The sequence below is a fragment of the Anabrus simplex genome, chromosome 8 (genome assembly GCF_040414725.1).
Source record: "Anabrus simplex isolate iqAnaSimp1 chromosome 8, ASM4041472v1, whole genome shotgun sequence".
NCBI classification, from domain to species: domain Eukaryota; kingdom Metazoa; phylum Arthropoda; class Insecta; order Orthoptera; family Tettigoniidae; genus Anabrus; species Anabrus simplex.
In genome coordinates, this window is record NC_090272.1 from 81,046,519 (window position 1) to 81,073,457 (window position 26,939).

Consider the following 26,939-nt stretch of genomic DNA (forward strand, 5'->3'; position numbering starts at 1 on the left):
TTAGCGGGATTTCAAGAAAGGAACCAGAATGGGTTCTAATTTCATATAATGATGAAAGGAAACGAAAATGAGAAGATAAGTAAGTAGGAGTGTTCGTCGAGAGCAGTTGGTAAACAAGTGTCATTAGGTGAAAATTCCTTCGTTCATGTAAACGAAGCCATCCCAATGTTTTGAAATATGGTGTAACATGAGCGTCATATCGTAGTTGAAAGGCATTTCGTATGCATGAGGTTTTTGCTCGTTGAAGTGAGATTGAATCAAAGTGTAGTAAAGCTAATGCCATGAGCTCGCAGTTGCGATCAGCTGTGTTCTGTAAGAAGGAATCAGCTCCCAGACGAAACTATCTTTACATCGGTCTGTTTTCAGACCAACTTTGCTTTACGAGAGCGAAAGCTGGGTGGACTAAGGATATCTTATTCATAAGTTAGAAGTAACAGACATGAAAGTAGCGAGAATGATTACTGATACAAACAGGTGGGAACAATGGCAGGAGGGTACTCGGAACTGGATTGAACTCGATGGATGAAGCTGTACGCATAAACCGGCTTCGGTGGTGGGGTCATGTGAGACGAATGGAGGCAGATAGGTTACGTAGGAGAATAATGGACTCTGTTATGGAGGGTAAGAGGAGTAGAGGGAGACCAAGACAACGATGGTTAGACTCAGTTTCTAACGGTTTAAAGATAAGAGGTATAGAACTAAATGAGGCCACAGCACTAGTTGCAAATAGAGGATTGTGGCGACATTTAGTAAATTCACAGAGGCTTGCAGACTGAACGCTGAAAGGCATGATGGTCTATAACGATAATGTATGTATGTATGTATGTATGTATGTATGTATGTATGTATGTATGTATGTATGTATGTATGTATGTATGTATGAAGTCACGAAGCTTGTTCGGCGTTTAAATTGACTAGTACCGTATCGCAGTAGTCTAAAATTGGGAATACGAGTGCTTCGATTAATTTGTATTTAAGATTTTGAGGAAAAGCATTCTGGCGACGTTTCAGGGGTCAGAGAGCTGCATGAACCTTTCTACATACATTAGTTACGTGTTCTTTCCAGGTCAGATCCTCATTGATGGATATTCTAAGATTAGTTAGATTTCTAAGCTACGGTACAGCAATGTAATTTATGATTGAGGAGGATTGATATTGCTTATTATATGTAATAATTTAGAGTTTTCTATGGTAATACTTTGTGTTTTACGAGGATTTAGGATTATGTGGTTGCTTTTAGAATAGGCGGTAAGTATTTCAATATCTGAATTCATATGCTGGACTGTTTAATGTAAATTGTGTTAGTGAATAGGATAGCAGATACTTCAGAGGAGCTGCAGCGACTGTACTTGATCTACCCAAGTGCTTTCTCACTCTGCGCTGTGCTGTAGGGATTCACCGCTGCCACGACTCGCTTCTTGTACTGTACTGTATTTACTCCAACTGGCTGATGTTCCAGCTGGCAAGTTAGCTGAGCAAGTCGCTTCCCCCACTCCCTGACTGCCCCTTCGACCGGCGCCGAGCCGTGTGCACACAGTCCCTGCCTGGGCCGACTGGCACATTGCAAGCCAGTTCTCACCGGTGTATTGAGCTACAGCCAGTATTATTCATCAGCCTCCTCTGCGTTTGTTTAAATATCCTGTTCTCGATGACACACACAAAGTGGGGTGACGAAAAGACTCTCAAATTCATCGAACTCTACAAAGAGAAGGAAATTTTATGGAACCAGTTCCACCATTTGTACAAAGACAAGCGTGAACGTGACAAAGCGTTAGGTGAAATTGTGTCTGGAATGAATATTGAAGGTTTCAATGTGGTGGATGCCAAAAGGAAAATTAAAACACTACGAGCTACGTACTGTGGTGAAGTAATGAAGATTAACAGAAGTGAAAAAGCATGTTGTGGTTCGAAAGATGTCTACGTACCTGTTCTCAAGTGGTACAATAAGATGAGAGAGATCATGGAGAAAGGGACTCCAAGGAAAGATGCAGATGACAACGTGGTAAGTTTATTTATTTAGTTATTCATTCGACATAATTTCAGAATAACGGCCCCGAAGTGTAGGGGTGATGTGCCCCTACACTTGCGCGGACGCCATGGGTTCGATTCACGGCCAGGTGAAGGTATTTTACCTGGATCTGAGGGCTGGTTCGAGGTCCACTCAGCCAACGTAATTACAATTGAGGAGCTATTTGTCCGTGAGATAGTGGCCCCGGTCTAGAAAGTCAAGAATAATGGCCGAGAGGATTTGTCGTGCCAATCACACGACACCTCGTAATCTGCGGGCCTTCGGGCTGAGTAGCGGTCGCTTGGTAGGCCGTAGCCCTATGGGGCTGTTGCGCCATGGGTTTGGTTTATAAATTCAGTATGGCCCCTAGGCTAGCAACGCGGGAGCGTGCTGAAGTAGGCATAAAGGACGGGCGATACTTTGTTGTTCTTAGCACCTTATTTCGTCGCTCAGACAATGTCGCCAACAGTTCATTGTTCTAATTGTTTGTGAGTTTTTATTGTTCCTCAGTTGGTAATAAAATCTCTCTACGTGGAATTCTGGGAGTGACGCCATTTTGAATATATTTCAGCCAATAGCAGTGTTCGTTCAGCCGGCTACTTTGGAAAATGTCGGCCCTTTTTGTGATATGTTACTCTAAAAGTAAACATATTTCTTATGATGGCTGGGTGGGTACTCAACATTAGCAGTGAACAATTATATATCTCCTACATGCAATACGAGGTCAGATTTCTGGATATATTGTGTATTTTAAACTCAGGTCCTATATACCGTTCCATTCGATTTCACTTTCTATTCTGTCATCCTTAGAAAATACATACCGTAAGTATTTGAAATGATTCACCTGTTCCAATTTCACATTCGGTTATCTTTGGTTTCCTCCAAGTAAAATCACTTTTAGTCTTGTCAGTATTAATTTTCATATACTCGCTGATCTATAAAAAATCAAAGATATTAGATTGCAAGGTTTCCCTGCCATTAACAGCAAGTCTTCGACTGCATAGGCCCTACTATATTTTCCACTCAACTGAATCCCTTCCTGTAAATGAGTATCTTTATGGAAATGATCCATGTAATCTATAATAATGGCGTGTGGCCTGGTGCAGATCTTTTGACTTGACTCCCGTAGGCGACCTGCGCGTCGTGATGCAACGTCTGTAATAAAATTGATCTGCGTGGTATTCTGCGAGTGACGCCATTTTAATAAATTTCAGCCAATAGCAATGTTCGTTCAGCTGGCTACTTTGGAAGATATCGGCCTTGTCTCACCTCTGGTAACTGCTTTGAACTAGGAAGTCATTCCAATAATTCTCCGTTCTCACTGTGTTCTGATTGTCAACATAAATCTCATTCGTTGTCTTCATTAATCTATCCCTGATCCCACAATCCCTCAGTATGGCAAACATATTTTCCTCTGTCATACGTTTCCTACGAAGCGTACGCGTAACTGTTTATTTCTGTCGTAGCAATTTTTCATTTTTTGTTATTTATTCAGTACTGAATATCTGGTTCTAACAGTTCCTATGTGGTCTCAGACCACGCTAATTTTCATTCAATTTACTCTGTACCATTGGTCGCACCATCCGTTCTAAAATGCAAGGGAAAATCTTGCCTGGTACATGGATCGAAGAAATACCTGCTTGCCAGTGGCTTATACTGAGGGCTAGCAAGGCTATCGACGAAGCCCAAACTTCTAATGAGAAGGATGGAAACGATGGATTATAATGTAAGCATCTGACACATTGTTCCATTTACAAAACTTGAAAGCGGTGAGGATAAACATCGCTTGTATTTCTGAGTGTAAGGCATCGGAGACTGATATCGCAGCTCAGGTGCTGCGTCTCTCTCCCCTCGACTCACCTCGCGCGTCTTGTTGAATGTCTGTTAGGTGCGGGGACCGAGCGAATATATGGACAAGGCTTCGCTCCGTCAGTTCGTCATTTCTATAATGAGGGGGAGAGAGCTCAAAGACTCGAAGTTCTCCGGAAGACTCCGAACTGACAGCATGTGATCCTCATCTAATATTCTTCCTCACCTCATACTTCAGACCTAATTATATAGATACCAGAGTGCTGGTTTTCTACTCTTTTTTTATCCTTGTAGGAAGACACTGCAGCGCTGCTGTTATAGGAGAAATATAATTATATTTTTGTAGGTAGATCTGCTGAATTGAAGTGCAGTCTTACAGGTTTTGTGTTTCTGTTGTTTGAAGTCGAGCCTGTGTTCATGGGTCGGACACCACCACCGATCTACCAGGAAAGCTAATAAACCAGTGAACGACGGGTACGACCGCTGGTAATGCTGTGAAATTCTGCGTTTTAATAATAATAATAATAATAATAATAATAATAATAATAATAATAATAATAATAATAATAATAATAATAATAATGCATAGCCTCTGGAAAGGCTTGGTGGTGACATAAAGAGGATTAAATGAATGGCGAAGACGTCATAAACACCCAGCCCCCAAGTGAGGAAAATTAACAGTATGAGGAGGTTGATTTCAAGAATTGAATCGGGGCCATCGGACCAAAAGCAAGCACACAAAGCCGTACTTTAATTTGCTAAGGATATTAATATGCTAAATCCTAAGCTACCATTTCCAATGATTACGTGTTGAGTACTGGCAGTACAGAGGCCAGGGCAGTATGGTAGCTTGTGAAACAGCCGTGACAACACAATAGGCTACTCCGGAGGCTATTGCCTGCAGTTCAAAACGCTTAAGGCTTGACTTTCACTAAAAAGTGTAACCTAAGTCTAATGGTAGCCCATGTCTTGATCCCAGCATACGCCACTGCTGCTTGCCAAGATCTTTGCTGACCAGAGAGATGACCTGCAGATCTGGAGTGTAACGTGTTTAGCCTGCAACTTTCTCCTCCGTATTTCTTGACTTTCCTGACCGTGTTCGTTACCTCTCAAATCAGACCTTCCATAGACTGACCTCACGGGGTTGGGTGAACCCCACTCCATTCTTGAGACTACGACCATACGAGCAACATTTACGGCTCGAAATTCGCGGCAATTGAAGCTCGAGAGATTCGTGCCATGTAGTTAAGACTAAAAGGGTCTCACGGAGCAGTAAATACGCTGGTTTCTTAGTGAACGTAGCGGTTTCGAGGTCGGATAGGTATCGGCCTTTTGTCTAGCAGTAGGCCTATTTGTCGCTAGTTCGCCTGGAGATACTAACTTCATTTCTTGCGTGCTTTAATTGATAGTTGAGTTTGGTTTCCATTCAATAATGAATCGCTATAAAGTTTATAGACAGTGAACGTCTAATCTGGAGGTCCAAAAACATCCGTGTACGATATTTACGACATGAAGATTGAATATTACAAAGATCGTCACATAAACGCCCGGGTTACCGCTTATCGAACATTTCCCTTGAATAATTATGATGGAATAATTTATCAAGGGAAATTTTCGGTAAATTTTCAAGTTCTTTGACATCATTTAAGAAAAGACAAGGTAAACAACTAATAGGTAATCTGCCATCTGGGTGACAATCCTAATTGCATATCAATGATGACTGATTTCTAACTTGTAAATCGCTCGTTGGTAGCTAGAAAAGGAACAGAATTGCCGTCGACGATAGATTAGGAGCTGGTATGCATAATATTGATATTGCTTGTCTGTTCAGTAACCTACTAATGCTAATCCATAGCCTGTTTCTAGTCATTCGACCGGGTCAGAAATGGAATGAATGAAGCCGCCATCTAGCGGGGAGGATAGGAATTGTGCCAGCTGGCGAAGCCTGTCGCACTCCTCTGGGGCAATGGTAAATGACTGACAGATGAAATGAAATGATATCGGAGAGTGTTGCTGGAATGAAAGATGACAAGGAAAATCGGAGTACCCGGAGAAAAAACCTGTCCCGCCTCTACAAATCTCGCATGGTGAGACTGGGATTTGAACCACGTGACCCAGCTGCCACCTGAGCCATGGAGGCTCTCCTCAGTAACATACTATTCCTCATATTTTGCACACACTGTGTGTGACATGATGGATGTTGCAACAGGAATGGGTTTGAACGCTCGACAGCATAGATTGCTCCATGCGGCCACCACGCAATTGCGATATTTGACGCCCCAATGAGCAATGGAACTCACTCGAAGTAAAGGTTCAGTCAAACAGAAAGCGAACTGTCCGCGCGGACGAAATGACCGCAGGGCGTCGCGAACTCGGGGTGGTGCAGCAGAATGCGGACATGCCAGGATGAACCAGTATGAAAGCAGTCGCAACCAAGTGCGTACCAACTTGACTGCTGTGCAATGCTTTATTTATTTATTTACTTATTACTAGCATGTACCCTCGGCTCACCCGCGTTTATTAATTCAGCCGTTAGATGCTTTAAAATACCTATTTAAAAACAAAATAAAACATATTTTATTAAAGCACATCTGTTTTCTTCTTCTTTATCTGTTTACCCTCCAGGGTCGGTTTTTCACTCGGAATCAGCGAGGAATCCCACCTCTACCGCATTCAGGGCAGTGTCCTGGAGCTTCAGACAACAGGTGACGATGACCAGTACCTTGCCCAGGCGGCCTCACCTGCTATGCTGAACTGGGGCCTTGCGAGGGAATGGGAAAATTGGAAGGGATAGACAAGGAAGAGGAAGGAAGCGGCCGTGGCCTTAAGTTAGGTACCATCCCGGCATTTGCCTGGAGGAGAAGTGGGAAACCACGGAAAACCACTTCCAGGATGGTTGAGGTGGAAATCGAACCCACCTCTACTGAGTTGACCTCCCGAGGCTGTGTGGACCCCGTTCCAGCCCTCGTACCACTTTTCGATTTTCGTGGCAGAGCCGGGAATCAAACCCGGGTCTCCAGGTGTGGCAGCCAATCACACTATTGCATAGGTAAATTGAATGAAATTACTACTTAACTCTCAAACGAACTGGGAGACAAAGTAAACAAACCAAAACAAGTGAAATGGGTTGGAAAATAATGATGTTTATGGAAAATTTCTCCCCTTCATCTCTCTGGAAAACATCTATCAATCACTGCTGAATAATCCCCCTATGGGTGGGGGCGGTAGAATAACACCCACGGTATCCCCTGCCTGTCGTAAGAGGCGACTAAAAGGGGCCTCAGGGGCTCTGAACTTTGGAGCGTGGGTTGGCGACCACGGGGCCCTTAGCTGAGTCCTGGCATTGCTTCTACTTACTTGTGCCGGGCTCCTCACTTTTATCTATCCTATCCGACCTCCCTTGGTCAACTCTTGTTCTTTTCCGACCCCGACGCTATTAGGTTTGCGAGGGCTAGGGAGTCTTTCATTTTCACGCCCTTCGTGGCCCTTGTCTTCCTTTGGCCGATATCTTCATTTTTCGAAGTGTCGGTCCCCTTCCATTTTTTATCTCTGATTAGTGTTATATAGAGGATGGTTGCCTAGTTGTTCTTCCTCTTAAAACTATAATCACCACCACCACTCACTGCTGAATACTTCAAGAAAAGGTAGATTGTTCCAAATTTCCCAAGTTTTTTTTTTTTTTGTTTTTTTTTTTGTTTTTTTTTTTTGTTTACTTTGTCTCCCAGTTCGTTTGAGAGTTGTTTAGTAATTTTCGAATAGAAAAGTTGTTATATTGAGTGTGTTGTACTCTATTTGTAAAGTGTCATAAGGAATTTGCCTTTAACTTAAAAAGAGTATTCCAGGCCGAAAACTGGATCCCACTTCATGTGGAAAGGGCAAGAAAGCTAAGTGCAAATCATGCAGTTTAGAAATGTAGGGGTTAGTTGCTAGAATTAAATTACATATTCGGAAATGTAACAGCACAAAATATGATCAAGAAAAAAAAATTGTTGACACTGCAACATCTGACAATGAAGATCAGAAATTCAGAGACAGATCCAGTAGTTTCATCTTCAGCATCAAAACATAAGAGATTGTTAGTTACGAATCAGCTGTCCACTGAGGGATCATCTCTGAAACTCAAGTAAAGTCAGATTAGTCACTTTGTTGTCCAAACTAGTGAAAAACAAAGAGAGAAGTTAGATAAGTACACAATGGTATGATGATAAATGTGGTTAAAAGGCAGGTTGTGATTTTCGCAAATAGGAAAAGTCCTCTCAGTTATAATAACTGCGTTGATTGGGTGAAAGTTCCTTATGGGAATCATTGTAAGTACCTAGGTGTTAATATAAGGAAAGATCTTCATTGAAGTATTCACATAAATATCATTGTAAATAAAGGGTACAGATCTCTGAACATGGTTATAAGGGTGTTTAGGGGTTGTAGTAAAGATGTAGAGATGGCATATAAATCTCTCCTAAGACCCCAACTAGAGTATGGTTCCAGTGCATGGGACCATCACCAGGATTACTTAATTCAAGAACTGGAAAAATTCCAAAGAAAAGCAGCTCGATTTGTTCTGGGTGATTTCATACAAAGGAGTGGCGTTACAAAAATTTTGCAAAGTTTGGGCCGGGAAGATGTGGTGATGGTGGTGATTATTGCTATAAGAGGAAGTACAACTAGGTAACCATCCTCTATATAACACTAATGAGAGAGAAAAAAATTGAAGAGATCCGACACTTCGAAAAATGAAGGTATCGACCAGTGGAAGATAAGGGCCACGAAGGGCGTGAAAATGAAAGACTCTCTAGGCCTCGAGTGCTCTAATACCGTCGGGGTCGGAAAATAACAAGAGTTGACCAAGGGAGGTCGTATAGGATAGATGAAAGTGAGGAGCCTGGCACAGGTAAGTGGAAGCAATGCGAGGATTCAGCTGAGGACCCCGTGGTCAGGACACCGTGGGTGTTATTCTACCCCCGACCCACAGGGGGACTGGGCCGGTAATACTTGGGAGAAAGGAGACGAGCTGCTCGACTAAGCGGTATGTTCCGAACTGTCAGTGGAGAGATGGCATGGAATGATATTAATAGACGAATAAGATTGAGTGGTGTCTTTAAAAGTAGGAAAGTTCACAATATGAAGATAAAGTTGGAATTCAAGAGGGCAAATTGGGTCAAATATTCGTTTATAGGAAGGGGAGTTAGGGATTGGTATAACTTACCAAGGGAGATGTTCAATACATTTCCAATTTCTTTGAATTCATTTAAGAAAAGGCTAGGAAAACAACAGATAGGGAATCTGTCACCTGGGCGACTGCCCTAAATGCAGATTTAAACGCATTCGTAATTACTTTATGGAGGAAGATTTATACAATAAGGATATTTATTATTAGAGTTACTCCGTGATCTCATATAACATACATACATACATACATACATACATACATACATACATACATACATACATACATTATCATTATAGACTGTTATGCCTTTCAGCGTTCAGTCTGCAAGCCTCTGAGAATTTACTAAACGTCGCCACAATCCTCGATTTGCAACTAGTGTTGTGGCCTCATTTAGTTCTGTACCTCTTATCTTTAAATCGTTAGAAACAGAGTCTAACCATCGTCATCTTGGTCTCCCTCTACTTCTCTTACCCTCCATAACAGAGTCCATTATTCTCCTAGGTAACCTATCCTCCTTCATTCGCCTCATATGGCCCCACCACCGAAGCCGGTTTATGCGTACAGCTTCATCCATCGAGTTCAATCCCGGTCCGAGTACCCTCCTGCCATTGTTTCCACCTGTTTGTACCAGCAATCATTCTTGCTACTTTCATGTCTGTTACTTCTAACTTATGAATAAGATATCCTGAGTCCACCCAGCTTTCGCTCCCATAAAGCAAAGTTGGTCTGAAAACAGACCGATGTAAAGATAGTTTCGTCTGGGAGCTGACTTCCTTCTTACAGAATACTGCTGATCGCAACTGCGAGCTCACTGCATTAGCTTTACTACACCTTGATTCAATCTCACTTACTATATTACCATCCTGGGAAAAAACACAACCTAAATACTTGAAATTATCGACCTGTTCTAGCTTTGTATCACCAATCTGACATTCAATTCTGTTGGATTTCTTACCTACTGACATCAATTTAGTCTTCGAGCGGCTAATTTTCATACCATACTCATTGCACCTATTTTCAAGTTCCAAAATGTTAGACTGCAGGCTTTCGGCACAGTCTGCCATTAAGACCAAGTCGTCAGCATAGGCCAGGCTGCTTACTATATTTCCACCTAACTGAATCCCTCCCTGCCATTTTATACCTTTCAGCATATGATCCATGTAAACTACAAACAGCAAAGGTGAAAGATTACAGCCTTGTCTAACTCCTGTAAGTACCAAAAATGAAAGTATGATATATATACAATCCTTAATACTAAGAGTGCCGTACTAATATTTAAAAATACCAGATCATAATATATACAATACATATCTTAAACACCTAATATACCGGGCGAGTTGGCCGTGCGTGTAGAGGCGAGCGGCTGTGAGCTTGCATCCGGGAGGTAGTAGGTTCGAATCCCACTATCGGCAGCCCTGAAAATGGTTTTCCGTGGTTTCCCATTTTCACACCAGGCAAATGCTCAAATAAGCCGTCTGATTACACAAATCCAATGTTACCCATGTTTTTGACATATTAAGAAATTTTAACCCACCATCTGGACAACACACGCTTATTTCCCTCAGATTTAGTCTTCAGGAAATTGGTTGATACATACAACTGTATGGTGATAACCTAACTCTTTCTTCATCAGAAGGAACACAGATACTGGAGTGTACTCTTCTCCTTTATAATTTTCTTTGCAGCCATGCACACAGCAACTCTTAGCATGGTGATTTCTCTCACTGATAACCTTAATTCATTTTATACACATCGTGGTTGATAATAAAACGCTGATTGCACTAACTCAATTCATTTTACACTATGGATATAACATTATGCATATAAATTACAAAATTAAAACACTGCAGAGCGATATTCTTAACCTCTAGCCTCACATGAATACACGTTCACACTAAGTTTTCTTCACTAATTGAGGACTTTTCACTTAATAATGCAGTCGATAACGACTCACTTCTTCGTTATGGTCGAGATACTCAATGTTGAAATCAATGATGCTGATTCATGAAAATGTAGATATGTCACGTTTCACTAAAGTTATTGCATTTCTAAAAAGAGAATCAATTGGCTACGAACCTAATCAATCAAAAACTCTTTCAAGAGATCATGTAAAAAGATTTATGATAGAAGCATGTGATGACGAGCATCTCTTGACGAAGGTAAGAGAAAAGTTGTTGGTTTATTATTTGTAAAGATTTGCGCACTAGGTTGTACGTATTGGGAGTTTGCAAGTATGTATTTTTAAAGGTTGTTGCAGTTGTGAGATGGACAGCAGGCAATGGTATGATGATAAACGGGGTTAAAAGTCAGGTTGTGAGTTTCACAAATAGGAAAAATCCTCTCAGGTTTTAATTACTGCGTTGATGGGGTGAAAGTTCATTTTTGGGAATCATTCTAACTACGTTATCTAGGTGTCAAGATTTTCATTGGGGAAATCACTTGAATGGGATTGTAAATAAAGGGTACAGATCTCTGCACATGTTTGTTTTTTGTTTTTGTTTTTTTTTTGTTTTTTTTTTTGCTAGTTGCTTTACGTCGCACCGACACAGATAGGTCTTATGGCGACGATGGGACGGGAAGGGGCTAGGAGTGGGAAGGAAGCGGCTGTGGCCTTAATTAAGGTACAGCCCCAGCATTTGCCTGGTGTGAAAATGGGAAACCACGAAAAACCATTTTCAGGGCTGCCGACAGTGGGGTTCGAACCTACTATCTCCCGAATACTGGATACTGGCCGCACTTAAGCGACTGCAGCTATCGAGCTCGGTCACATGGTTATGAGGATGTTTAGGGGTTGTAGTAAGGATGTAAAGGAGAGGACATGTATGTCTCTGGTAAGACCCTCAAGTAGAGTATGGTTCCAGTGTATGGGACCCTCACCAGGATTACCTGATTCAAGAACTGGAAAAATTCCAAAGAAAAGCAGCTCGATTTGTTCTGGGTGATTTCCGACAAAAGAGTAGCGTTACAAAAATGTTGCAAAGTTTGGGCTGGGAAGAATTGGGAGAAAGAAGGCGAGCTGCTCGACTAAGTGGTTTGTTCCAAGCTGTCAGCGGAGAGATAGCGTGGAATAACATTAGTAGACGAATAAGTTTGACTGGCGTCTTTAAAAGTAGGAAAGATTACAATATGAAAATAAACTTGGAATTCAAGAGTACAAATTGGGGCAAATATTCATTCATAGGAAGGGGAGTTAGGGATTGGAATAACTTACCAAGGGAGATGTTCAATAAATTTCCAATTTCTTTGAAATCATGTAAGAAAAGGCTAGGAAAACAATAGCCAGGGAATCTGCCACCTGGGCGACTGATTGATTGACTCAGTCTGATATATATTTGGGTAAACATGCGGCCAACGTTAAAAATGTCAATAAAACAGCGAAGAATTCACATGTAACTCAACTAACTCACGTGCTAAACTTCCCCGCTAACGATCAGCTGATTGCTTTCCCGCGCTTGCTACAGTACGGCCTGTACTTCACGAAGGCAGTGGCAACATCCAGTGCGACGTGGAACAGTTATTTACGCAACGGCCACGGAAAGTGATATTTTACGTTACGAGTGAGATGTTTAATTTCGAAACGAGAAACGTAAGGTTATCACTATACTGGCTGTCGCTTACAATATTTTATTTCACACTCTGGTGAATTTACTAATGTTAAGTTAAATATTTAATTATACATTTTGATACTTCGCCACTCAAATCTCGCATGATCGAGATTGCCATGACCAACACAATCGCTATAATAATTTAATAGAGCACACAATTTGTGTATATAAAGCGATTACATGTCATTTTAAGCATAAGTCATTATAGGCCTACTTCGCTTAGAGCATTCCATAACATGGTAACGAGGACAAGTCAAATCACACAATGCACACACACAACTATCGTCAGGTTCATGAAAGATCTTAGTTTTGTATAGTTTATAGCGGTAGCCATGAATTGCCATAGAATTGACAAAATGTCGGAGATCGTGGTTTGTATTGGTCCAAGTTCTATCCGTCATTGCTTTAGTCGAATAGAATTCAGTACAAATATCATTCCTTTTGGCCAATCTTTCATCCAAGAGTTTCTTCTAATGGTCTGTATAAGGTACAGCGAGCTTGAATCTCAAATATTCAATTAAAAAAGGCTCGTTTGCAAGTTCATAAACCAGTCTTGATCTAGTAAATCTGGATACACAGAGGGTTGTCTTTAAGAATCGGGCTTTGATTTTTTCTAGAGTGTGTAGGTCATTCTTTGTTAGCTTATTCCAAATGATTTCCAGTCCATATGTTAAAACAGGAATTATTTTTGCGTCAAACAAGATCATGGCCGTCTTAAGAGATAATCTATTTAAATTCTTGATGTCAAATATTGCTTTCATAGCTGCCGTAGTACATAGCCTAATATGAAGCCTAAAGGAGTTTACTGTCGTCTGCATCGTCAAGCCAAGATATTTAAAACTGTTTACGTTGTTTAATGTTTCCATTGTATAAGTCACTTTGTCACTTGAGGGTATTCGTCCTCCCTGAAAATCATGTAGTCAATCTTTTCAATGTTCATTTGCAATTCATTTGTATTTGTCCAATTCTTCAGTGCATCCAGTGTTTTTTGTAGCTCTTTAACATCGTGTGATCCTAGAACACAATCGATATAACAGCAGGTGAACAAATGATAAGCGGCCAAGTGATAAACATGGAGGAGAGTTTGACTATGGAACCGAAACTGCCAAAAACGTTTCGGGGATAAATAGTAGGTTCCAGTAGGATGTAAGTACCGATGTCATTATCTCTCATATATTTTTGTTACATTCTCTCCTTAGGATTCATCAGGGTAGAGTTCCAATCTGTGTACTTAGAACTGAGGTTACCAGCAATAATATAAAGAGCATGTGACAAATGACTAAGCGGTGGGTAAATAGGCCGGAAAAATACGATAATAAGAGTTTTCATAACTAATATCGATACCGAGAGAGGGTCAACGACGTGATGTGTAAGTTTAGACTTAATCAGCGCTGCCACGTCCCCGGCCTCATTGTTAATTATATCATTATAATAGACTAAAGATGTTTTAATTTAACGATATATAGTCTATACTGTTCACAACATCAGGTCATCCATAGCACAGACGCTCCGTGAGAAAGGATTTCAAGTGCATGAGGAAGTCCATGGCATTGGAGTAAATGGCAGCACGAGAAGGATAGATATGATCGCCATTAAAGGGAAGAAAGGATATATATTAGACCCCACAGTAAGATTCGAAACACACTCCGACCAACCAGACGAAGTGGACCGAGAAAAGAAGTCTATCTATCAGCCTACAATGCCGTACTATAAGAATAAATACGAACTGGACGATGTAGAAGTGTGGGGTCTCATGATCGGTGCGAGAGGGACAGTCCCTAAGAAGATGATAGAGCTGATGAAGGTCTTCAACATCAGTACCAACGAGTTCATCGACTGAGGGCTGAAAGCACTCAGGGGTTCTCTTTTGATACTCAGACACCACTTGTATTCGCCAGACTGAGACATTAATTACTTATTTTTTATATTTTTTGAATGAAATTGTATGTGTATTCTTTGTCTTAGGCAGCCTCCGAGTGGAGGAAGATTTTGAAAATAAAAGTAAAATATATTCTATAATGTTCCATAATAAGGTTTGGCATAATAGCAAGTTTCATATCCTGAGCCCCGCCTTATAAGAAAGGCAATAAACTAAACTAAAACTAAACTAATTTTAAAGACATGTTTAGTTTCAGACATGTCTCACCTAAAAACATGACACTGCTATTGTAGTCAGAAATTTAAAAAATCGATCTCATATTTCTGACCTGCGATACATTTCCATGCACAGATTGCAAGGTCCGGTGTCAGGCGAAGAGAACCAGATTAGGGTTGTGTAAAGTACTGCATGGCAGCATTTAGTATAACACCAATGTTATCGCAGCGGCCTCCTCTAAGATAGGCAGAAGCCGAAAAGTTGATTTCACTGCAGAGGTCCAAGATGTCTTCCATGCCCAAAAAGCCGGATATGGGAGAAGCTGTGTTAACTGGAGCAGAGTTTGTAGTGGGGATGGGAGCGGGGACGCCTCCTGTTTCCTGGGGGGGGGGGAAAGTTAGGGTCGACTTTTCTTGAAGGAGGCAGAGTGCTGGTTTTCTGAGACTTCACGTACTCGTTCACCATTTTCTGTCCCATGATGGACCGGAACAGATTACAGCCACTCCAGGAGGCTGGTTGTTCACCTCCGCAATTTACCCACTTAACTGGTGCCTCCGCATTAAGAGAGCAGGCAGCAGTTGAGTAGTTTTCCCCACACTTCACGCAGCATAGCGGCATTTTGCAATAATTAGCATTGTGCTCGCACGGCTGGCATTGATAACATTGAGTAGGCCCTTCTCTGCCCCTGCAGGCTTCATTGGTGACCCTTGACCCGCAAAAGTACCTCATGGTGTAGAACTTTTAGAGGTATCGTCGTTTGGAAAGATAACACTCATGACACTCAAGGGTATCACATTCTCAGACGTGACATCACGCCTAGTGAATTGATGCACGTCCTGAGTCTGGAACCCCAGTGCCACGAGTTCCTCCTTGACCAATTCCACGCTTACTGTGGAAACGATATTACGAATTATTACTGTGAGCAGCCTCTTACTCGGGAGCTGATGAGTATAGAAGCTCTCATTAGCTTCGTCGAAATACCGTTTTATTAGCATCTAGTCCTGTTCATTGGCAGTGTAGAATATAAGGGCATCCCTAACGTTGCCGGTGCAGTTGTACCTGTAGTAGCACTGATGCTCCTACTTCCCAGCCACCACGATAGGAGAACTATCTTCGTGGACTCGCTCTGCCCTCTCTGGGTGGTACTGCCACCGATCTCATTCTGAGAAGTCCAACTCTAAGCTCGTTGGCAACCCCCCTTGTGTGCTCCCAGAGGGGCAATGAAATTTGGGACCGAAGACCACCAAATGGGTCCTATGTCTCATGCCGACGGAAGGGAAATTGCTTTTGGTTGGGGATTGATCGTATTTACGACGTAGTATTGTATTTACGGCGAAGTTTGTCCTAATCTTCCCGTGATAGGTGGAAGGGTAGGAGGTATGATTTGAGATGGAGTTGTTGAAATGTGGTTGAGGAGGAGGATTGATCTACCAAAGGATCGGCACGTTGATTGTAAGAGAGTGGGGCTATTGAATGAACACAGGAAGGAACCTGTCGTCCGTTCTGGCATGCTTGTGAGGGCTACAAGGAGTGTGGAGCGATTTGTTGGAGCATACTGTGTTTAAAGGGGATAGAGGAGTCTTGGAGGGGGTTCTGGGTTAACAGGAGTTTGTTAGAAGGGAGAATTGGGACTTAGGGACTTTAGGAATTCTATAGTGGAGTGAGGCTTGGTGACGTGGTTCGTTATGATAGGGGGTGTGGGGTTAATTTTGAGACTTAGGAGGGATGGGGGAGGTTGAGATTGTGGTTTCAGTCTTGATTGAAGTTGTCGTGTGGAATAATGTGCTCTAATGGCCGGCTTGAGGAAGGGCAGTCAGGATATGAAGCTGCGTGATTGCCGAGGTAATTTGCACACTTCACCTTCTCCCGTGGAACTGTACATACAGTGTGGTTGATTACCACATCTGTTGCAGCGGGCGTCGTTCTTGCATTCTGCGGTTGAATGGTGCAGTTATTAGGCTTTTTTGGGGTTGATTCGGGTCCGAACCTTGGGGAGGGCAGGAGTTTGTGTTGCTGAGTAGGCTCAGGATTTGGCCGAAAAGGCTGAGGGGTGGCAGTACCTGTAGAGGGCCGAACCTCAGTCTCTTTTGAGTCTTCGGACCGGGTTGGAACAAAAGTAGTTCTATAATATTCTCCAGTAGTAGGGAGGAAAGCAAGAACCAGGTATTGGTTCTTAACTGGGACAGGCTTTTCCGTGAATGTTGCCTGCTTCTTTTCAAGAACCACCTTGCTAACAACTTTCCGCTTTCCTTTCACAGCGGGGTGCCATGGAGGAAATTGAGCAGCTACATTTGCTGGTATTTTCCCAGATTTGAATAAGGCCACCAGTGTCCATTCACATCTAACTCTGGTAGCACATCTTAGATGTTCTGGCGGCAGCCTCAGAAGGCGTAAACAAATTAGCAAAGCACACCTCCGACGAAGAGGTGGAAGCTCAAGAAAACATTTCCCAGCCTCCCGATTGGCGGTAGCCATCGTGATCGTTTATCAAGCACTGGAACCGGTGATCAAGTAACACACTCCAGCAAAGTAACAAGCTATCACAAAATAATGGACCATAACAGTCGCCACGCCAGAAAGGATATAGCAAAGGATACCTAGGCACAGCAGTGCCCACAACAATCACCCAGTCTCGTCGAAAATACAATCAAAGCGTGACATCACACCAGTAGCGGGAAGACACACTGCTCTTGCTCATGGACCAAATGGGGATGAATCATAGTCTCTAACTATCGATATTTGCGTTGCTGGGAAGCGGAGGTCAACCAATCAGATTCCTAATGAAATAATGCGAAAAGTAATTACAACACGGTAAAAAGGCAATTACGTCATAGCATGAAATAAAAGAATAATCGATAGTGCTAGATGGCAGTCGATTGCTCTTAATCGATCGATGCCCAGTGTGACAGGGCACTAATCCGCCAACAGCGAAAGAGCCTCGGCATTCGGGAGACGGAGAGGGGCTTGTCCCCACCGTCCTGAGAATGGTTTTCCATTCTTCTGAGTAGTATAATTGGATGGTTCGGGCGCCACCTCCACCTCAGGCTCCCAGAGGCCACCTCCACCTCCACCTCAGCCAGAGGCCTCCCAGATGCCTCCTCCACCTCCACCTCAGCCAGAGGCCTCCCAGAGGTCTCCTCCACCTCCCGCGGGAAATTTGAATTTGTAAACAAAGCCACGTGCTTTTTGACAGCTGTCATCGACAACAACGCAACGCTAACCTCAGTACTGCCATCTTGACGGGCCTAAACCTCACTAGTGCCAACATAACCTCACTAGCGTGAGGTAAACAAAGCCACGTGTTTTTTGACAGCCACGTGCTTTTTGACAGATTTGTAAACAAAGCCACGTGCTTTTTGACAGCTGTCATCGACAACAACGCATCGCAAACCTCAGTACTGCCATCTTGACGGGAATAAACCTCGGTGGTACCAACTTAACCTAACTAGCTCGAGATAAACAAAGCCACGTGCTTTTTGACAGCTACGTGCTTTTTGACAGCTGTCATCCGCCATCTTTAAACTACAGAGCGCTGTGCTGCCCTCTTGCGTCACCTGTCATCGGCAGTGCTGCCATCTTGACGGGCCTAAACCTTAGTGCTACCAACTTAACCTCACTAGCTCGAGATAAACAAATCCACGTGCTTTTTGACAGCCACGTGCTTTTTTGACAGCTGTCATCCGCCATCTTTAATCCATAGAGCACAGTGCTGCCCTCTTTAGCTACTTACCTTTGAAATGTGGTGGCGGATAATTTGAAAAATGCTTTTTGACAGCAGCCATCTTGCATCGCAAACCTCAGTGCTGCCCTCTTTAGCTAGATACCTGTGGTGGCAGACAATTCCACGTGACAGCAGCCATCTTTAATCAAGAGAGCACCGTGCTGCCCTCTATGTGGTGGCGGCAAATTGAAAAATTCCACGTGCTCTTGTTTGGAAACAAACTCACGTGCTTTTTTTCTGACAGCTACCATTCGCCATCTTTAATCTATAGAGCACAGTGCTGCCCTCTTTAGTTTGAAATGTGGTGGCGGCAAATTCCACGTGCTCTTGTTTGGAAACAAAGCCACGTGCAGCTGTCATCCGCCATCTTTAATCAACAGAGCACCGTGCTGCTATCATGCGGGCAATTTCATCACCTGTCATCCGCCATCTTTAATCCACAGAACACCGTGCTGCCCTCTTTATGGCCACTACCTTAAGCACGTAGTAGCGGGCAATTTGAAAAGTTCTGCTAGTTATCATCCACCATCTTTAATCAAGAGAGCACCGTGCTGCCATCTTTAGCTAGATACCTTTGAAATGTGGTGGCGGCAAATTGAAAAATTCCACGTGCTCTTGTTTGGAAACAAACTCACGTGCTTTTTTGACAGCTACCATCCGCCATCTTTAATCAACAGAGCATAGTGCTGCCCTCTATGTGGTGGTGGCAAATTCTACGTGCTCTTGTTTGGTAAACATAACCACGTGCTTTTTTGACAGCTGTCATCCACCATCTTTAATCCAGAGAGCACCGTGCTGCCCTCTTTATCGTAGTAGATATAAATTCGTCCCCTGTCATCCGCAGTGCTGCCATCTTTAGCTAGATACCTTTGAAATGTGGTGGCGGATAATTTAAAAAGAAAAATTCTACAGCAGCCCTCTCTCGACGCTAATTGCGTAAGATGGCGGCTATACATGACTCCTTAAGGGTGCTTACGCAAGATGGCTGCTATACACAGGTTCTTATGAGACGCCCTTGGGATGCTTGCGCAAGATGGTAGTTATACATGGCTCCTTATGAGATGCCCTAGGGATGCTTGCGCAAGATAGCGGCTGCTCTTATGGGACGGCTTAAGGGTCCTTGCACAAGATGGCTTGAGACGCCCTAAGGATGCTTGCGCAAGATGGCGGACACAAGATGGCGGCTATACATAACTCCTTATGAGACGCTTTAAGGGTGCTTGCGCAAGATGGTTGCTGCTCTTAGCTTAGAGGCTAACGTGTCGTGATAGTTCGATTCATTAAATTTAGGGCTTAAATGCAAAATGTTAAATATATCGAAAACGGTGCACCGTAGAGCAAAACGGACAAAATTTTTCTGCCTAATACCTAGGTTCGCAGTATGAGGAACAAGAAAATCATAGTCTAATGATGGGATCAACGGTTCGGTTCCTACTTACGCCCTTTGGCATTTGCTCTGTTTTAGCTTGTATTGAAGCGAGTCTTCGTAACATGATCAGGTCTAGCTATGGTAGAGAGTATAACGTACCGTGCAGGTTCGATTCATTAAATTTGGAGGCTTAAATGCAAAATGTTAAATATCTCGAAAACGATGCATCGTAGAGCAAAACGGACAAAATTTTTCCGCCTAATACGTAGGTTCGTAGTATCAAGAACAAGAAAAAACATAGTCTAATGATGAGATCAACGGTTCGATTCCTACTTAAGCCCTTTGGCATTCGCAGCTATCTATTTCTACAAGATGGTGGCTGCTCTTATGAGAAACAAGATGCCTTGAGACGTCCTAGGGATGCTTACGCGAGATGGCAGACACAAAATGGTGACTATACATAGCTCCTTATGAGACGGCCTAGGGGTGCTCGCACAAGATGGCGGCTACTCTTATGAAGAAAGCTAGCTTAGAGGCTACTGCGCAAGATAACAGCTGCTGTTATGCATGTGGTGGAGGGGCAATTTGAAATTCTATGTGCTTAATCAACAGAGCACCCTGCTGCCCTCTTTAGCTGAAATGTGGTGGTGGATAATTTGAAAAATTCTTTTGACAGCTATCATCTTTAAAAACAATGGCGACTATACATAGGCTGTTAAGGCCTTATCATTCTCCTCCTCCTCCTCCTCCTCCTCCCCCCTCCTCCACCTCCTTCTCTACCTCCTCCTCCGCCTCTTATGTCAAGGCATAGCTTTATATCGAACAAGTTTAAACCTGCATCGCGAAGGCAAGCGTGTACAGCGATAACATTATTGTGCATGTTTAGACTTTCGAAACATAAGAAGAGTAGAATCAAACGCTGTACTCGATACGACATGTGATCAGAACATTGATTGATGCGTTCAGAAAACAAAATAAGTGATCAAGACTAGAATCGAACAATGTACTCAATACATCATGTGTTTAGAATATGTCAGGGGATACGCTTGTTCTAAGAAGATCAGATTGAAACATAACAAGACTAGAATAGAACACTGTAATCGATGTTGTTAACTTCAACATGTGATCAGAACATTGATTGATGTGTTCAGAACACAAAATAAGTGATCATGACTAGAATCGAACACTGTACTCCATACAACATGTGATCAGAACATTGATCGATGTGTTCAGAACACGAAATAAGTGATCAAGACTAGAATCGAACACTGTACTCAATACAACATGTGTTTAGAACATGTTAGGGGATACCCTTGTTCTAAGAAGATCAGAATGAAACATAACAAGACTAGAATCGAACACTGTAATCGATGTTGTTAATCTCAACATATGATCAGAACATTGTTTGATGTGTTCAGAGCAAAAGTACAATTTTGATGATTTGCTTAGTGTAAAATCAAAAACTATGGAAACACACTGTACACATATCGCGTAGCTAACTCGCTCAGTAAGCAATATTGCAAAACTACAACTTCAATGATTTGCATAGTGTAAACATCAAAAACACACTGTACCCATACTGCGCAGCTAACTCGCTCGGTAAACGATATAGCCAAAGTATAACTTCAAATTATTTACCTTCCATCATTCGTCTTGTGTGTAAAAATCAGTCGAACAAGTTATCGCATAAACATAGCTGAAAAAAAATCGTGATAGGGTATGGAACGCAGGGGTTACATCTTGTCAGAAGAGCAAAAAGGATGAAAGGACTCTTCCTCCTCCTTACCGCACATTCCTTGGCTAAAGGGCTAATGGGCTAAAGGGCTAAAGGGCTAATGGGCTAAAGGGCTAAAGGGCTAAAGGTGCAACAACCTCGTCGATCGCTATCAGCAAGAACGCTTGTACTTTGTAGAAAATTAATCTTTATTTGTAAATGGTTTCATGTTCAGAACAAGGAATGGAACCTAGGGGTTACGTCTTACGTAATAAAATCCCCGAGGTGCGATGAGTTACGTTTTTCGAACTAGTGTTTGGAACACTGAACTTTTCAAGATGATAGCAGAGAGTTTAGCAATGTTCTGTTGTTGGATTTTAAATTCCGCTCTACAACATGCATAAGGTGGTAGCCTTGAGGTTTACCGCCGTAAAGATGGCAAGAGTGAGGTTAACAATGTTCTGTTGTTGGATTTTAAATTCCGCGCTATAACATGCATAAGGTGGCAGCCTTGAGGTTTACCGCCGTAAAGATGGCAGCAGTGAGGTTAGCGACGCTCTATTGTCCTTCAAAGTGAGGTTAGGGTTCGTCAAGAAGACAGCTGTCAAAAAAGCACGTTGACTTATTTCTCTTTTATGTCATAATGGGCAGGAGATAAGTGTTAAACATGGTCTGTTTAGTCTCAGAGGAACTCCCTTGTCCCATACAGTAGTTGATGGAAGAGGCTGGATCCTTTGTGCGCCCTAATTGTGTGGTCATTGGAGCTACCCAGACTCATTTTCGTTTTGGTCAGGGTTTAAATACTGGATGCTCTTCCTGAGGCAACGTAATTTTTGAGATGAAAATCTCAACTTCTGATAGACGGGGATTCAAACCTCAGGCTTCTGGGTGGGAAGCCACTGACTAAGCCACTGAGCTAATCATGTACTCCCCCGTGCCCCGCCACCAGTGTTTGTTTTAATAAGAAATGCACGGTCTTTAGTTGTCCAGCTCCTTGCCTGAACTAACCGTTGGTTCAGAGGGCCCCGGGTTCGATTCCCGACCGGGACGAGGATTTACCCGCGTATGGTTAATTCCTTTAATACGAGGACTGGGAGATTATGTTCGTATGAATACATTTCTCCCTTTATACACAAATCACACTATCAAGCTCTGTGGAAACACGCAGTAGTGAATATTTCCTCCACATAAAACACGACAAACATCCCTCTTTGGGTTGGGGCGGTAGAATAACACCCAGAGTATCCCCTACCTGTCGTAAGAGGCGACTAAAATGGGCCCAGGGGAGTGTGGGTTGGCAACCACGGAGCCCTCAACTGAGTCCTGGCATTGCTTTCACTTACTTGTGCCAGGCTCCTCACTTTCATCTGTCCTATCCGACCTCTCTTGGTCAACTCTTGTTCTTTTCCGACCCCGGCGGTATTAGGAGATTGCGAGGCCTAGGGAGTCTTTCATTTTTATTTCCTTCGTGGCCCTTGTCTTTCTTTGGTCGATATCTTCATTTTTCGGAGTGTCGGATCCCTTCCATTTTTTCACCCTGATTAGTGTTTCATAGAGGATGTTTGCCTTACTGCATTTCCTCTTAAAACAATAATCACCCCCACCACATAGGGTGGACGTTAGGAAGGGCATCTGGCTGTATAACTGGACTAAATCCATACCCATTTCCGACCCTAAGAAATAAGGATCAAAGAAAAGAGAAGGGGACAGTGGTCTTTAGTAATCACAATTAAACAACTTTTTCTTTCATTCAAGGTCAGGGTCTTTGTAAACATTCATAAATAATAAATAATTCGAACTGGAAACGTTTTCCTTGCATGTATTGCGACTTTACTCATTCTATTTTCATTGTTTTGACTCGACAATTCTTGGAATATTTGGTTTATTTTGAAGGAAATTCAGAGTCTACAGCTCCTCCTTTAATTCTTTTCAGTAAGATTTTCTCGGTACTGATTTTTCTTAGCCTCTTCATATAACGAAAGCTATATTTACTGCTTATCAAACCAGCTACGATAGAACAATCTTGCCATGGCTGTGGCCCTGTCGCATAGGACTCAGTTTGTCATGCCTGAGTTGAATGAGGGTTGTTAGTATCTCACTATATCAAACAAAAGATTTAATCTTTAAAATACAGTACCGGTTTAAAGTTTAGGACCACATAAGGAAATCACGAAATGTCATCTAGAACTTAAAACTGTGCCACTAGACCTCGCTAATTTTCTTTCTGAGCTCTCACATCTAATATGATATATGTCGCCTGATTTCAATGAGTTAGTCCACATACTGTAGAAGTTATGAATTTTTAACTCATGGAAGGTCACACCAAAAAATCAAAAATGTTGGTAATATAATGTACTGTATACTCTAATTTGTTGCAAGTATCACCACCAAGATTTGTCTGTAGACTTAGCAATAGGTGGGGGCCATTGTAGTATAAATATAAAAATTCCGAATATATGCGGCACCGGTTTTTTTGCGTGTTTTATTTTTTTTTGAACCAGGGCCAAAATTGTTGATTTTTCTTTGCCTTTGTCATGTAAGGCCTAAGGTCTCAGGGCGATCTATCAGCGTCAAACTTATCTGCCCTGATAGTTTCATTTGCACTCTCCGGATGGCATCTAAGGACACATTTCTGATGCCGATAGCTCACACTGAGACCTATAACAAGAACAAGGAAAAATTGACTATTTTAGCGCTGGTTTGAAAAAAAAAGTAAATGTACAAGAATGGGTGCCGCATTTTTTTCGGAATTTTTATATTTATACTAAAATGACCCCTAACTATTGCTAAGTCTCTACAAGAATCTTGGTGGTGATACTTGAAACCAATTAGAGGATACAGTACATAATATTTCCAAAAATGTTGACTTTCTGATGTGATCTTCCAACAATCAATGAATATTCAAGATAAACTTAAATATTATAACTAAGCAGTCCGCCTATTCAATACAATATATAATTTATTATATCTAGTACATGTGTCGTCCCCTAAGGGACATCATCAGCTAATAATAAATTAACATTAATATATTAGAAATAAATATTATTAAAATTGGAAAGACACATTAAAGTTTTTGACATTTAAAATAAGATCTTCGAAATTTTGTTAAAATTGTAAGTCATAAGACAGATAAAACAGTTAAATTGTCCATATTTCTCTTGTTGATATTCTTGGAAAATATCAGTTTTGCTTATAAAATCTTAAAATATCATTTGTTGTAAATAGCACACTTGATTTGTATCTCTTGTGAAAGATTTGTTGAAACTTAATAAGAATTCCTTAGATGGTATAATAAATTTAAATGCTTCAGAATTTAAAGTCGGGGCCGTGATGGTAAGGTTCTGTGTGGTAATGGATATAATTTTATTCCTTATTATTGGCCCCGATGTGCAGAGAAGGACTCACTTCTACCGAGGTAAGTGTGCATCTGCTTTAAAACAAGTTAAAATTGTATAACTTATACAAAACTTGGCGTAAATCACTGAAATCAGGCGATGTATATCATATTAGATGCAAGAGCTCAGGAAAATATATACAGAGGTCTAGTAGCAAAATTGTAGGTCCTAGATGGAACATCATGATCTTTTAATGTGGTCCTAAACTTTTGACCGGTACCTAGAGTCCATGGAAAGAAGCGTGTATTGAACGAAGGTGACCGTATGGACAGGTTTCCCTGTATTTTTAAACGTCAAATAATCACATATAGAACCATTATTCCTTACATCGATACATTTAAAAGGGTATTCATAGTCCACCAAAGTAAGTAATGATGTTTATCTTCTTGTAACTGGAAAATTCGTTCCACAATGACCAGGAACACAGATTGCCATGTACTGTATTTTCCATATAACTAATAGTTCCAACTTCCATTCAGTCTCTTTTCAACTGTCTTCCTCCCACCCCGAGGAGCTCTACCTTGGAAATAATATAATACAAAACTGTTGTAATATTTTATAAATTTAACGCGTTTTCTAAACACTTGAGTCGGTTCATAAAAAAGGACATTAACCCATTTCTGCTGCTAAGTTTTGGAAGATAAAGATAAAAATATCTGAAGTTCTAAATATTATTATAAAATTGTAAAAGAGGATTATCAACCAATGCAGGACCTTCATTAGGATTTCTCCTGAGAATTTCATGAATTTAACCTTAATAGTAGAATTTTACTGAATTGTTAGAACTCTGGTAAAGATCATGTTGCTTCATAACATGGTCCGTCTCCGTTATTTAATGGTTAGCGTGTTGACCTTCGATCCAAGGGATACCAGGTTCGATTCCTAGCCGGGTCGGGGTTTTTAACCTTCAGTGGTTAATTCTGATGGTTCGGGGTCTGTGTGTGAGTGTGTGTGTGTATGTGTGTCGTCTTCAACATCAGAATTAATTATTGTAGGTAGGGCCCCATCCTCATAGACGCGCAGGTTGCCTCGAAGCGTCAGCTCCAAGGAACTGCACCAGGCCTCTCCGTAGGCCATACGCTATTATTATTCTTTATAAAATGAGGTCAGAGATGACTAAATATATTATTTATTATCTCTAGTCACCCATATATCTATACAGGCTTTGTTTGTTTACAGAAAAATGTGTGAATATTGTTCACATTAGATGACGTGTTTTCTCATCTGAGATACAGAGCAGGCGCTGAAATGACAGCCAAAGAAAATTAATTTTCCTGCAATCATCAACCTTTTATTTTGTTTTTTTTTTCCTCCTTTCATAGTAGGTCGAGAGTTAAACTCCTTGAAATACTCCTGTTACTCATCCGGTATGTATTGATACTCGACCCTTCCTTTACGGAACGTTCACAATTCTATCACAAATTACAACGAAGGAGGTACTGGACTGGCTTTTTCTTTTTTTATAAACGTTCTAGATAGTAGATTCATAGGTATCGCCAATTTGAAAAGTGTGCCTGATGCCATTTTCCTTTCAAGCGATTTATTTATTATGTATGCATATCTAATAAAATTATCTTATTCTTTCTTTTAGAAAACAACACCTTTGAATTCTCGTTCAGAAGATGAAGCCAGTGAACAAATCAGCAGCATTGACATTATAAAAGATGACCAATCTTTTGACGACGACTATGAGCAAACTATACCTAAATCCGAAACCTTGTTTCTTCCTACATCAATTGATCTAGCAGAGCCTCCTCAAAAGAAGTTTAAAGGGAGATCAAGAATTGTAGAGATTGCTTCAACTGTTCAAGAGTTGAAAGGTTTAAAACAATCAATGTTACAAACTGAAGACAATGAATGTGATATTTTTGCTAAACATATCGCAGCTCAACTGAAACAATTAAGTCCACAGCAGTGTATTATTGCACAAGGAGAAATTCAGACAATTTTGACACGATGTCGGTTAGCCGACTTATGTAGAAATCAGTATGACACCAACACCTCTGGAATATCATCCTATGAAGCATCATCGTCGTCACAGCAGTTCAATTTATAG

General features: G+C 41.6%; 1 protein-coding gene across 1 annotated transcript; it reads left to right on the forward strand.

Annotated features, from left to right (window-relative positions):
- The first annotated feature begins 1,648 nt into the window (after window positions 1-1,648).
- On the forward strand, window positions 1,649-26,939 carry LOC136879304 (uncharacterized). The gene is made up of 2 exons (XM_067153124.2): window positions 1,649-2,002; window positions 26,475-26,939. The coding sequence occupies exons 1-2, from the start codon at window positions 1,649-1,651 to the stop codon at window positions 26,937-26,939; spliced, it is 819 nt and encodes a 272-aa protein (XP_067009225.2).

Bases quoted from the DNA above. Each gene is read 5' to 3' on its own strand.
- LOC136879304 (XM_067153124.2), top strand. From the start codon at position 1,649: ATGACACACACAAAGTGGGGTGACGAAAAGACTCTCAAATTCATCGAA. The intron at 2,003-26,474 runs GTAAGTTTATTT...TCTTTCTTTTAG, and splicing joins AAGATGCAGATGACAACGTG to AAAACAACACCTTTGAATTC.